Source organism: Camarhynchus parvulus, chromosome 7, assembly GCF_901933205.1.
Source record: "Camarhynchus parvulus chromosome 7, STF_HiC, whole genome shotgun sequence".
In the NCBI taxonomy this organism is placed as follows: Eukaryota; Metazoa; Chordata; class Aves; order Passeriformes; family Thraupidae; genus Camarhynchus; species Camarhynchus parvulus.
The window spans coordinates 23,911,250-23,924,441 of NC_044577.1; the positions used below are offsets into that span (position 1 = coordinate 23,911,250).

Consider the following 13,192-nt stretch of genomic DNA (forward strand, 5'->3'; position numbering starts at 1 on the left):
TTTCAAAACATGCAGAGATAAGTGCTGTTGAATGTGTATGTCTGCTTCAGTCTGATCAGTGTCTGTAATGTTTGTACTTGCTGAAATAATCATGTATAAACATGTTTTATTTTTGTTGCTCTTTGACATGCTTAGTCTTTACCTTGGGATTTATGGGAGGTAAGAAATTCATACAGCTTTTGTCTCTCATCATGTCTGTTCACATGCCAGTGCCAGCTCTGTTCACATGCCTGTCTCCTTTCCTTCACTGCTTCTCCTTCCTGCACACCCCAAGCCAAAGTTGCTCGTTGTGCTGCTGGACCCATTTATGCACCTTGTATGAAGCCCCAGGGCCAACCACATGTTTGCAAGTCAGTCTGGCACTCTAAGACTTACCATTCTACCAGTGCACATGCACATTGCCTTTCCCTGCTAACCCACTCATCCTTCCCTTGGCATAATGCTGTGACCTTCACCTCATACTTAACACCTGTGGCGTCATCCTCACTTTCCACAACACATTTCCTGAACTCTCTGTGTGCTGTTGGTCTCGTGTGCAATGCATAAATATCTCAGCCATCATAAATATATCATCATTACTGCCTGTACCATTGGATATGTCCTCATCTGGAATTGTCTGTGGTGTTTGCTGCTCATCGACCATCGTTCTCAGAAAGGCTGATGTGAGTTTGCTCACCCTGTGTCTCCACTGGAAGTTAACTGCAGGCCCAAGACTTGCCTAGCATCTGCCTCAGCTTTGGAGCTTGCTGACAGGGACACCCTGCACATGCCCTGCATCTGAACAAAAACCTGATCCGCATTTATGCCCTCTCTACATATGTGGTCTGGGCAGATCTCAGGTTGCTGCAGATTAGTCCCTTATATTAGAGAGATATTTCAAGCACAACTACTTCTGAGTCCCCCTGGACTGGCAGCCAGCAGTGTGGACAGAAAATGCTTGATCTGAGTTCTCAGGCCTGCTGCTGGAACTGGTTGTATTCACTGAGTAAGCTCATGGCCTTGGCTCATGCAGAGGAATTGAGTCCTGCCAACCTTCCATTCCCAAAGGCCAGATCAGCCCCTAGAATAGGTATACTTGGAAGGACACGACCTAGCCCTGGCCTGAGGACTCACAGTGCCCCCACTCTCCTTCCCATGAGCTTGGGTGATGTCAAGGAAGAAGGTTCCCCAAGGAAGAAGGTTTCCCCTGTGTGTTGTATCAGCCGTCAGTGTTTAACATCTGTTGTTCCCCTGTATGTGCATTGTCCATCTGTCATAGGGAAGAGGAGACTGGTTTAGCTAGGATAAATCTCATTCCTTTCAGGTGAATGGGCAGGGGCAAGGTATGACTGCATCTCATTGAGCTGTGCTTACAGTCATGGCTGTAAAAGGTTTTTTTGACCACTTCTCTCATCCTGCAGACTGGTTTTACCCAAAAGAGAATCTGCTCAACCAGGAAATGCTACTAGTCAAGGTGTTCTCACTGTACCATTTCTCACCTTGGCATACCATATACAGAGAGCAGAGCTTCCTAAAGCTGGGGAATCTTCCTCTTGAAGTCTTCTGAGGTGTTTTTGTTATAAATGTTCTTAGCTGTTGAGGAGACTTTTCTGGGGGTTCCTTAGTCCCATAGGGCATGAAGTTAACAATTGCATAAAACCTTGAGTGCAGCAGAGCTGGCTTAGTTCTGCAGACTGGGAAATGTGCATTTGGTGTGCATGATGCTGCTGTTGAAATAAGCAAAGCTTTTAAACCTGGTAACAGCAGTGAGCTGTTCTTCTTCTCCCTGTACTATCTTTCCATGACTGTAAATGCTTTTTTAGGCCTGAGGATATGCCTTACAGGTATATAAAATAGAAAAATTAATAGTTGACGTGAAAATGCCCTTTGTTGAAATTCAGGGGATTAATTTAGATCCAGTTTCTCTGATTGTTCCATACTATTTTTGCAAATTAGCTGCTTTAAGAAAAAAAACCCTGAACCCTCACCTTGAGGTCCTTTTCACTTGTCCATATAAAACTTATGCTTGGTCAGATAGAGCTGGCCTGGCATTTGTCCCAGTTCCAGTTTCACTGAACCCAAATGAAAACCTGGGAGTGAATCCAATTAAACAGGAGGATCCTTTGTAGCATTTTATATGCATATATTTACCTTAGCTCTACCAAAGCTGCTGAGGGAATCCTCTGTAGGATGGGAACAGCTCTGCTCTCTATAATATCTTCTGGCAGTATAGGCCTGTGGACATGGTGATTGGGAGACATGAGGAAGGATGTGATAGGGGAGGAAAGCATGTGTTAGATGACACCACTGGAGCAGCTGAAGGTAAAGTAATGGATTTTTTATTAAATCAAGGATTTATTTCTTTGTTATTGCTGCTGTTGTTAGAACGCTGCTTGGAATGTTGTGCTAGTGCATGGCTAGTAGCCAGCTGGTACATTCAAGGTTTACCATGGTGATTGCTTTACTCTGGGGTTTGGTAAGGTTGGGACTATGAGAACTGCAAAATTAAGGAATCTGGACAATACCTTGTTTTGAATATGATTGTATACAGGGGTACATGTGTCTTGATTTAACTCCAACTGGCAGTGAAGCACCACACAACCACTCACTCATTTCCCTCCCATTGGTGGGATGGAGGAGAAAGTTGGAAGGATAAAAGTAATAAAACTTGTGGATTGAGATGAGACCATCTTAATTCAAACAAAATAATAATAATTGTAATGAAAAGAAAAATAACAGAGATACATGAAACCCCAAAAAATCCAAGTGAGGTAAATGAAAAACAGTTGCTCAACACCAGCTGACTGATGCCCAGCTTATTCCTGAGCAGTGGTGCCTGATCAGCTTTTCCCCTAGTTTATACACTGAGCATGATGGCATTTGGGATATCCCTGTGGTCAGTTGGGGTCAGCTGTTCTGGCTGTGTCTCCTCCCATGTCCTTTTGTCCTCCAGCCTCCTTGCTGGCAGGATAGCATGAGGACCTGAAAAGTCCTTGACTTGGTGTGAGCACTGCTCAACAGCAACTACATCATCAGTGTTGGCAACATTATTCTCATCCTAAATCCAAAACTGTACCAGCTATTAGGAAGAAAATCGACTATCCCAGCTGAAGCAGGACAACATGTGTTTATCAAATGTATGAGGCCTATAGGCATGCTAAAGCTGGGTATTCCCATGTATTAAAAATGGCAAATGGTGGGAGTTTTCCCTGATGCTGCCTGGCCAGTCTCCCAAGGGGCTGATTTGCAGTCTCGGTGCTACCAGATCCAATGTACTTCTTGCATTGTTGCAATTTCTGGGAGGGGCAAATGAATATCTTTAATTTTGTGTTAAAAAGAGTGTTAATCTGACTCCAGATAAAGGAGTCAGGAGAATAAAAACTTGAACTGCTGGAAGTCTTTCATAGGTGTTTAGTTGGTCTTTTGTTGTGCACAGAAACCCCTGTCCCCAGGCTTTTTTTGTCAGGCAGTGATTTGTGGGTGATACTGGATTTCCTTTGTGGTGGCAGCTTTTGTGAAGTAGAAACTTTCCATCAACACGAATGTGCTATGCGCCCCATTTGGAATATTCATAGAAAATTCTTAGTAATAGACTATTCATGAAAGAATCCAAATTTACAAGTCTTTGGGCCTGTCTGAAATTGAAGGGAGTGAAAGTTAGCACAGTGTCCTGTTTGATTCAGTGCTAATGTCATGTTGGTGCTGGGTCTGGACTAAATGCTGTATCTGGACACATTCTTACCATGCTCTTTTGTTTCTGGGAGTAGGTGAGTACTTAAATATTCTGTGATTGTTATCCTTGGAAGTAGACTATGGAGAGATCCTTGTTCTTTGGCATGCAAGAGAACGTGTATTCTCTTACAAGTGAGCAATCTAGATCTAATAATAGATACCGTATGTGTGTAAAGTAGGTCTGCAGTTTAGATCGTGAAGAGAAAGGAGGCACATAGAATTTTTGGAGTTTCATTGATTTCCTCTGAATTATTGCATGGCTGGAGTTGAGGGTTTCTGACTTTGTTGTGTTTTCCATGAGTTGCAGAGAAGAAGACAGAAATGCAGCCAGACCCTGCAGTGTCTCACCTGTTAGTCAGCAGATGGCTCAGGCAGTGGCACAGAGCACTTGGGCAGGCTGGGCTGCACTTTTCTGCGCACTTGTGTAGCTGGAATGAGAGTAACTTTCCATTGGGATGACTTTTGTATTGCAGCCTGCAGAAGCAGCCCGTGCAGGAGCTGAAGCAGCTGGATCAGAAGCAGCAGCTGGAGCTGAAGCGTCTAAAACTGAAGCTGACTCAGGATCGGTAAACACCTCAAGGGACAGCAATCCCTTTCCTCCATCCCTCTGTTACACAGCACACGTGGGAGGCTGGACTGGGACAAGAGCTGTGTGGCTGCTTGGAAAAACACATCCCTGCCACCAAAGGAGTTATAATGCTCTTATTCAGGGACCAGACTTGGTTGTTGCATTTTATCTGTGTAATGCTTAGGGAGAAGTTCTGCTGCAACATTCAGTAAAAGAATTGTCCCTTCACCCATGTTATGAAGTCAGCCCACGCTGTCCTAAGCTGTGTTGTCAGCTGTATTCCCTCTTGCTTGTCATTTACTTTACCTACCCCGTCCTCTGGGCTCTGGCTGTGTCTCCTGAATATCCAGGCTTCCTCTCTGTTTGGTGACACTACTGCCCTTTATAGGGGACAGGAGTAGGTCCCATTTCATGGCAGCTTTGTTCCTACAGGCTGTCACATTTGAGTTGTCTGTTCCAGGAGGGCTCTATGAGATTGCATTGTGACCACAGCAACCGGGAAATGCTGGGCATTATGGTCTCAGGAAACCTACAACTCATCCCTGCCTTTCTGCAGCCTTAGGCAGAGAAAGACAGCAGTCACCAATCCTGTCTTCTCACTGCTGCCTCTGCTGTCCCTTGGGGTGTCCTTGGAAAACCCACTGAAGCCATGGGACGGTTGGGGTCTGGATCCTCCAGGGCGGACTTGGAGCTTCAGTTTTGGATTCTCTTTTCTCAATGTCTTTTTTTCCCTTCCTTGGCTGTCGCTGCCTCTCAGAGCTCTTTGCCTGCTGTTGTTGTGGAAACTTTCCCTGCAGCTGTCAATGGTACTGTGGAAGGAGGTGCTTCATCTGAGAGAGCTGACATGCCCCCAGGGTTTCTGTTCAAGGTGAGTGCGTGGCTGTGAGGCATTGAATTCCTGGTGAGGGTTTTTTCTCCTCTGTAAGGCATTAACTGGTTTCACTCATGGCCATGGGCTATGCCACACTGAAAGGCCGAACAGAAGTTGAAGAAGAGATAAACCTTCCTCTCCAACAGCGCAGCTTCATGCAGTTCCAGATGTTTCAAAGGATTATGTAAGCAGATCAGCATCTAAAGGTTTTGCTATACTGTGCAGCAAAATCCATTCTCTCTGCTGGTGTATTTTGTATCTTGGTGGTGTCAGTCACAGACTCTGGATAGTGGATAAAATGTGCTCCTGACAGGAAAAGTTAAACTTTGGTGCAAGTTGATAAATTGAGAAGAGTTGGGAACACCAGCAGAAACAGAGGACTCTGTGTTCAGGGAAGTTAGAAAGTCAGAATTAACAGACAGTATAGGACTAGACAGGCTAGTTGGGTGGGTATTCTGAATATGCCAAGATCACTTGCAGCAAAGGTGTGGAGGAAGGAATGATTTTGGGTGAGGATAACCCACAAATTTAATATCCATAGGGGGAGTGTGGTAGCCAGAAAGCACAGATGTATCATACCCTGAAAGTGGGAATTGACAGCATCTTACTATAGGAACACTTCCCTACTTTAGTCATTCCCATTTTTTTCTGTGAGTGCTGCTGAAACTGAAAGAATGCCAAAATCCTGGAGAATGACAGGAGGCTCATAACACTGAGTGTGGTTTCAGGTGGCATTTTAGTCTGTTGTGCTTAAAGTGCTGCTCTCCTGTCCCTGCAGGTCCAGGCCATGCATGATTACACGGCCACCGACACTGACGAGCTGCAGCTGAAGGCTGGGGACGTGGTGCTTGTGATTCCATTTGAGAACCCTGAGGAGCAGGTGAGTGGGGGAGGCAGGGTGTGAGCATGGGCCAGGTGGAGCCAAGGGGGCTTCCTGAGCTGCTTCTTTCTTCACTAACAGTTGGCTGGCTGAATCCTGAGCCGTTAGTTTGTGGCTGGGAGCTGGCAAGAGAGCTGGTTGTCCTTGAGCTTTTGAGATTGGCTTCTTGCAACAGAGGGGAGGACTCTGCTTGTTCCTGGAAAGTGGAGACATTATCCTGCATAAAGCATGTGGAGTAGCCATGGGTTCTTGTCCCTATCAAAACATTTGAGCCAATACTGTGGCTCTCTTGATCAGGGAGCCCAACAGAGCCCATAGTTTGCCTCCTCACTGCCCCTAAACTTGATCCATATTCCCTATGACCACTACAGCACGGACTGTGGCATTGAGAGAAGTGACTCATACCTTATGATGTTTTCTTCTCTTTTGAGAAATGTTGGAGCTCTGAGAAAGCAGCTGGTGGATGATGTCTTGCCCTTCAGCACAGCAGTGGCTGTTTCCAAATGACTGTGTTTGGTCAGGAGATGGCAGCAGAATCAAAGGCTAGAACAGGTCTCAGCTCCAGAGAACAAGTCTTTCTGCTCATCTTCAACCTGAATTTACTTGGTCATGTTTTTCTTTAATTTGAGCTAGAAGCCTTTAGTAAGTCCTCCTCACTTTCTGTGTTTGAGGGAACTCAGCTGACAATCTACAGCAATTTTACTACTTTGACTGAGAGAGATGGTGAGTTTATAAAATTAATGCTCACATCTCTAGGTTGCTGTTTGGAAAAGAAAGAGAATTCTTCAAATCGATTGAGCAGTCATCAGCTCTTTGTGTTTGGCCAAGTTCAGATAATATCTGGATTCCACAAGGGGTAAAGGGAAGGTGATGTAGTTCACTAACTCAGAAAATGTGGATCCTCTTTGTGGCCCAGCTGTTGGCTTTGTGAATGATGGAGGCAGATCATGCTGATGCTTGTGAAATGGAGCTATAAAATGCCAACAGTTCCCACACAGCTAAAGGAAGAGACGTTTTTGGGGAACAGGCACTGATTCCTTCTGGAGGTGAGACTCCCCACTGGGTGGGACTGCCCTGCACAAGCATTCGTGAACATTTCTTTCTCAGAAAGCTTTCTGGATGGGAAATGAGTGTCAGCTCCTCCAGTTTCTGTGGTAGGAGATGGCATTTGTGGAGCAGATGGTGTTTTTGGATCAGAGTTTTTCAATGCCCTGTGTTTGCACTTTAGCTGGATGTGGGTGCAACAGCCATGAACTCGAGACTCTCCAAGCTGCAGAGGGTGAGCTCCGAGTGTTGCTAACATGACTCTGTAGCTGCACTGAAGCCCTCTAACCCTTCTACAGTGTATCCTCTGCTACAACTCATTTCCCTAACCTCAACCATACCCAGCCAGGAATTGCTGGCTGTTAACATGTGCATGAACGGTGCACGTGAGTGGAGGGAGCTTAGGATGCTGGACTGATTCCCATCACTACTTTGCAGCTTAGGTCTCAATTTGTGGGTGTGCCCAGGCCTGGATTCATCTCTCTTGATAGAAGAAAGAGTTGAGGGCAGCAACACTTCTAAGCTGGCACTTAAGTGATTCTGGTTTAAAATTGTTAAGGCCCCATCTGGATCCTCATGTCTAATCCCTACAGCCAAGGAGACCCTTCATTGCAGGATGTGGTTGGTGGGAGTGATGCATGTGTGCTCTATGGCACAGCACTGTGTGCAAAAGGATGAGCTTTTGTGCCTGACGTGCTGTGAGCTGGGAGCTGCCTTCTACACACTTGGGCCCAGTGCCTTCTGCCTTGTTGTTTGTCTTCCTGATTTATGGCATGTCAATCCTTCCACAGCCCTGCAGCTGGCTGCTGCAGATGGGCTCCCATCTCGTGTCATTCCCATGACATCTCGTGAATGTTCCAGTCTAATGCAGCAGTCAGGGCTGAGTGAGCCTGCAGGCTCTGGGGGCTGTGCAGCTCCTGTGCCTCATGCTGCACTCTAAACCCACGACTGCCCCACTGCAAATGAGTGGGCGATGTGCGTGGAAGGGCAGCTACCACTGTGGCAGCTCCAAGGCATGCAGAGAATAGAGAGGTTGTACACCTGAGCTGCAAGCTCAGTGCAGCCCTCCCACCTTGGATATCTTGAATATCTCCCTCACGTGCCTAGGATGGAGCAGAAATCTCAATGCCAGATAACCTGCAGGCAGAGGGTGGGAAATCTGGTTCTGCTCATGAGCAGGTTCTACCAAGGTTCCTTTTGCCTGAGTAAAAATTCATCTGTGTTTATAGATGTATAGGTTGGAGGGTAGGGAAGACCTTATTGAGAGACCTAAATCACATGTAGCCAAAATTTGGGAGTTTTGCTAACCTCACTTTGCATCAAACCAAACAGACTGCTGAGTTTTGGGAAGATGGGTTGGGTTCCTCAGCTCCCAGTTCCCATATATCAGGATTTCAGCACAGCAAATAAGACTAATTATGCCTGAACCACCTCTAAAATGCCAGTCATCTGGGTGCCCTGACTGGAGCAGGGATGAGCACCTCCTGGAGCTGATTCATCCTTTCCAAAGACTTGCGCCTGAGATGAATGGGGTGAATTACACGCTGGAGGTGCCTGTCTCTTTTATGGCTATGGAGAATGCTAGACCCCTCATGTTTGCATTGTGAAGGGTGAGATAGGTGATTCCCATCCTGTAGCTCTGGAGACTCTTTTGGCAGAATTTCTCCTGTTTCAGTGGGTGTAAATTATGACATGTTTCTGTTCACTTGTATTTTTTACAGTGTGGGTCAGATAGGAGCTTTGGTATGAACTCTGCTGGGATGTAGCCTTTTCTCTGTTTAAAAGGAAACAACAGCATTTTTTCCTTCTCCCCCATACTCCTCCTGGATTGTCTCCAAGCCAAATAAGAGCATGGCTTTGGTAATGTCTTGACACCTCCTTGGCCTGCAATGTGTAAGAAAAATCCCTGCTCACATCCGTCCCTTAGCATCTGATCTCTGTCTTCCCCTCCAGGATGAAGGATGGCTGATGGGTGTGAAGGAGTCTGACTGGATCCAGCATAAGGAACTTGACCAATGCCGAGGGGTTTTCCCTGAGAATTTCACAGAACGGGTGCAGTGAAAGTCCAAGCCCACCAGCTGCGTTTCTGCTGGAGAAAGCAAGTTTTCTGGTAGATAACTGAAAAAGAACAACAAGAGGAAATGAAGAGAGAATTACGAAGGAATAGAAGCCTGAAAAAAAAGTCAACTTAAAGGATGTGTTCTTCTCAAAGGGCAAGGTTTCAAAAGTTAATTGAAATTCAAAGTATTATTGAAATATATACATATTAATAATAATAAGGCAATTCAGATACCCTCTTCCCCTTTGGTTTAAACAGTATTTGGATTCAAAGGACTGATGCAGAAGCAACTCAGTGAGGTTCTCCAAGTACTGCATTGACTGAATTGTCAGATGTCAGTCTGATTCCTGGAAAGGCAGTATTTGTTGAATGGCTTGAAAGTAGGAGCTGCATTTGCTCTTGGGTGGGTTAATCTGTTTTGTCTTGAAGCTGGCTTGCATGGCAACCATAAAAGTTCAGCCTTCCCTACATTTTCAACCTACAGTAGGCCAAACTTTCTGTTATGCTGTTGAAAAAAAATTTAGTGTATAGTGTTCACCACTACAATGTATGTGTGTGTGTGTATTTTATTTTCTTCCTTTAAAACAATGTTACATAAACTGTGATTTTATACATGTAAAGAGAGAAGAAACTACATGGAAAGGGCATGCTGAAGGTGAAATGTGTGAAGCTGTGCTCAGTCCAAAGTTCTTTCAAATGCGGACACCTAAATTCTCACAGTAGTGTTGGCCTTTGAAAACCTAAGGGGAATGGACAAATTCAAGAGGAGAAACAAGACAAAACAAATGGATGCCATTTGGATGTCTGAAATTTAGGAGAGGGAATCCTCTAGTACACACATCCCCATCCCTCACCCCCCCAAAAAAACCCAAACCTATTGGTGGTTTCAGAAAAGCTTAGATTCATGTAGATGGAAAATAGCTCTAAAATCTACTGGTTAGAAAATTTGCTTTTAAAGACAGAGATAAGGGAATTTTTTTTTGTTCTGTAAGAATATCAAAGCGAAAACACTGATAAAAAACAAATTACTTTCTGTGCTTTTCATTGGCGTTGTTTTTTTGTGGAATTGTATTTCTTATTTTCCTTTGAAGAGTTCTGTAAGTGAAATATCGTTGGATCAGCTTTCTCCAGTGCTGTGCTGATGATCAAGTTAACCTCTATGAAAACTGGACTCTTGAAATGCTTGTTTAAAATGGCTGTGTGACTTCATGCTATTGTAATGCATTAGAAAGGAAGGCAAGAATATCAAAGTGTCAGTGTCAAGAAGACACTACAGTCTAATACTGATGCTGAGTCCTTTCCTTTACCTTTCCTTTGCTTCTGTTTGTTTTTGAATTTTGTTTTCTTTTTTTTAGTTTAGACAAGCAGATGACAAGGCATATTCTAAGTGCATATTACACTTGTTAATATAAGCCAGTCTGGCTCTCCAAGACTCTAAAGTCCCACAAAGGTACTTTATAAACTTTACTTGAATACTGATGCAGCTGGCAAGCAAGTCAGGCTATTTTAATTTTTTACAGCTTCCCCTCCTCCCCCATGATTGTTTTGCCCTGAAGGGATTTTTAACAGTGAGGTTATGCCACGCTCAGGATCACTCTGAAATAATCTTCCAAACTGGTAGGAGACGGCTTTTGTCAAAGCTGCACCAAATGCTGACAGAGTACTGAAAATCTCACCTTTTCCAGTCTGCTTGGATTATTTGTAGAACAACAGAAAAATATCATAGGGCAAAAATTGTGTTTAAAAAAAAAAAACCAAACACAACAACTAAATTTGGAGGAACAGATCTGATTTTGATTAGCAAATATATTCTTATCGATGCAAGCATTGTTGGAGTTCCTCCTGCTTTCAGCTTGGGAGATGATCCATGCTGGTTATTTACAGCAATGTAACAGGCATTAAATCTGTCCTATACACCCAAATCCCTTCTCCTTTTTAAAAGAAAAAAATGTGCAAGAATTTATTTTGCATCACTGTTAGAAATCCCAATAGTATTTAGGAGTAACTGCTCACAATACAGAAGGACTGGACTCCACAGATTATGGTATGGTGAGCTGTTGCTTTAGAATACTGCCCTGTTTGACTTTTTTTTCCTTTTTCATCAGGGTTGTCTTTATTATTACTCTTTTTTGTTTTTCAGAATATCTATTTTTATGCATTTGTGACTCCCATTACTCCTTTAAAGATTATTCATATAAAAATATACATTTAAATATATATAGAACTATATATATATAAAAAAGCAGGTTGATCCAATTAACATAATGCTGTCAGCTTAAAATGTTTATTTTTATGCAAAACCTGTGGATAATAGCTTTGTTTTTTTTTAAAAAAAGGACAAGATTCTAAGTTACCAGAGCTGTGATTTTTGTCTTGTAGTAACTGTTCTAGACCATTTAGAAAGCTGTGCTGATACCTAATTTATTGTGGGTTTTTTTTTTGCTGTTGTTGTCCTCTGCTGTGCTTGAACCAGATGACTGTCCCAACAAAGATCCTTGTAAGGCCTTTTCACTTTATTGAGCTTGCAGAGCGACTATCCAGTACTGTATTGTCCCTGCAGAAGTGGTAGCACTTTGCAAAAAAGGGATGTTGTTTTCAGGTCACGTGAGTGATGCTCCAGTGTTGCTGGTGGGAGAGTGTTGTGTCTCTCTCCATTTGCTTCCCCCGACCCCAAAACCCCCAAGCCCCCTGGCTTAGAGCAGGTTAGGGTGGGTTACCTGGATCTTGCATTGCTCACAGATAAGTGGTGTCAGCACATCTCAGTCAGGTTCTGAAAATGCAGGATCAGACCCACAGTTTATAAATTGCCTTATGTGAAAGTAGGATGGCAGAGCAGGAAACTTGTAGATGGCAGTGTTCTTTAGAGCCAGGAGAGCTGTCTCCTGGGTTGTTCAGCCCCTTGTACACAGCCATGGCTCCTCCCATTTTTAGTGTTTTTACATCTCCTATATACCTTGATTCTGGTTGGTATTACCTGGTGAAATGAACTTCTCCTTTTCTTTGGTTTAGATCTGATTCAAATAGAAAGAGGGACAGTAAACTCTCAAGTAGGCTGTGCCCTTCTGGTTTTTCAGTTTGCAGGCTGAACTGAAAAATCTGAGAAAAAATGTAAGGGTGACCTGAGACAATTTTTTTTTTCCATTTTCACAGTGGAATGAAAAAGGGAAAAATTGAAACAAACAAACAAATCCTTTCATACCAAAATGAAACGTTAATTTCTAGGCTTGCATTTTAACAAACGTTATGTCTTGGGCTGTAACAAGTTGCTTTGAAGCAAAAATGTGAAACCTTCTGTTTTGAAAATGCTGAAAGAAAATGTTTTAATGTTAATAGTCTTTTTGCCTTTGCCTTTTTTCTTAATCTGATGACTGGTTTCAGTTAACTCTAAGCTGTATTTTTTTGCAAATATCCACTGAAGAGAACCCAAAGAAGCCCAGTTCTGCTCCACTGACAGATACACTGGACACATTTCAGGGATTACTTGGTATCTGGCCCATCAAAGCTGCTGTTTTCCCCATTTAATAATCTTCCACTTGATTGTTCTACTGGGTGAAAAATAAAAGTATCTCTCATCCCGTGCCATTGACTGGTTTTGTAGCTGGACTTAAAAAGTCATTCTTGCTCTGTTGGCTTCAGTTTGGTTACAGATTTATGATACTTCAGTTTGAGCCTAATCCTAGTATGAAGTGGGAATTAATATTTACCGAACTGATGAGAAAGAAATAAGGCATTGTTTCTTACCCCTTTTTCTATCTTAGCAATGTCAGCAATATATCTATTTGATAGAATTAAGGAAAAGTCCCAGGGGGAAGAAGAGTATGGTGTTTCAGGTGAGACTCCCACATGCTCTGTGCTATTTTTCATGGGAATTCTCAGCTGTCTGCTTTTATCACCTTTGTTTTGCTTGGCTGTTGAGGTGAGGCAGTAAATGGGGTTGTGCAGGTTCATTTCAAGCTGCTCAAAGCTGGTAGTGCTTTGTGTGAATTGTGCCACAATCCCTGAAGCTTTGTTCACTGTTGCAGAACCCTTTCCTGCCCCACTACCCTAAGACTGGCCAAG

At 43.5% G+C, this 13,192-nt stretch overlaps 1 protein-coding gene across 12 annotated transcripts in view; it reads left to right on the forward strand.

Moving 5' to 3' along the window:
- Positions 1–12,711, forward strand: part of BIN1 (bridging integrator 1) — an 88,750-nt gene extending 76,039 nt beyond the window's left edge. For 8 of the 12 annotated variants that reach the window (XM_030951883.1, XM_030951886.1, XM_030951879.1 and 5 more), the window contains 4 exons: positions 4,185–4,277; positions 5,037–5,147; positions 5,929–6,030; positions 9,028–12,711. In XM_030951883.1, coding sequence (XP_030807743.1) covers positions 4,185–4,277; positions 5,037–5,147; positions 5,929–6,030; positions 9,028–9,135 — 414 coding nt within the window. In that variant the 3' untranslated portion in view covers positions 9,136–12,711. Of the gene's footprint in view, positions 1–135; positions 160–4,184; positions 4,278–5,036; positions 5,148–5,928; positions 6,031–9,027 lie in introns of all 12 variants that reach the window. The other 4 variants (XM_030951876.1, XM_030951878.1, XM_030951877.1 and 1 more) reach the window with 1 other exon arrangement.
- Positions 12,712–13,192: the final 481 nt, after the last annotated feature.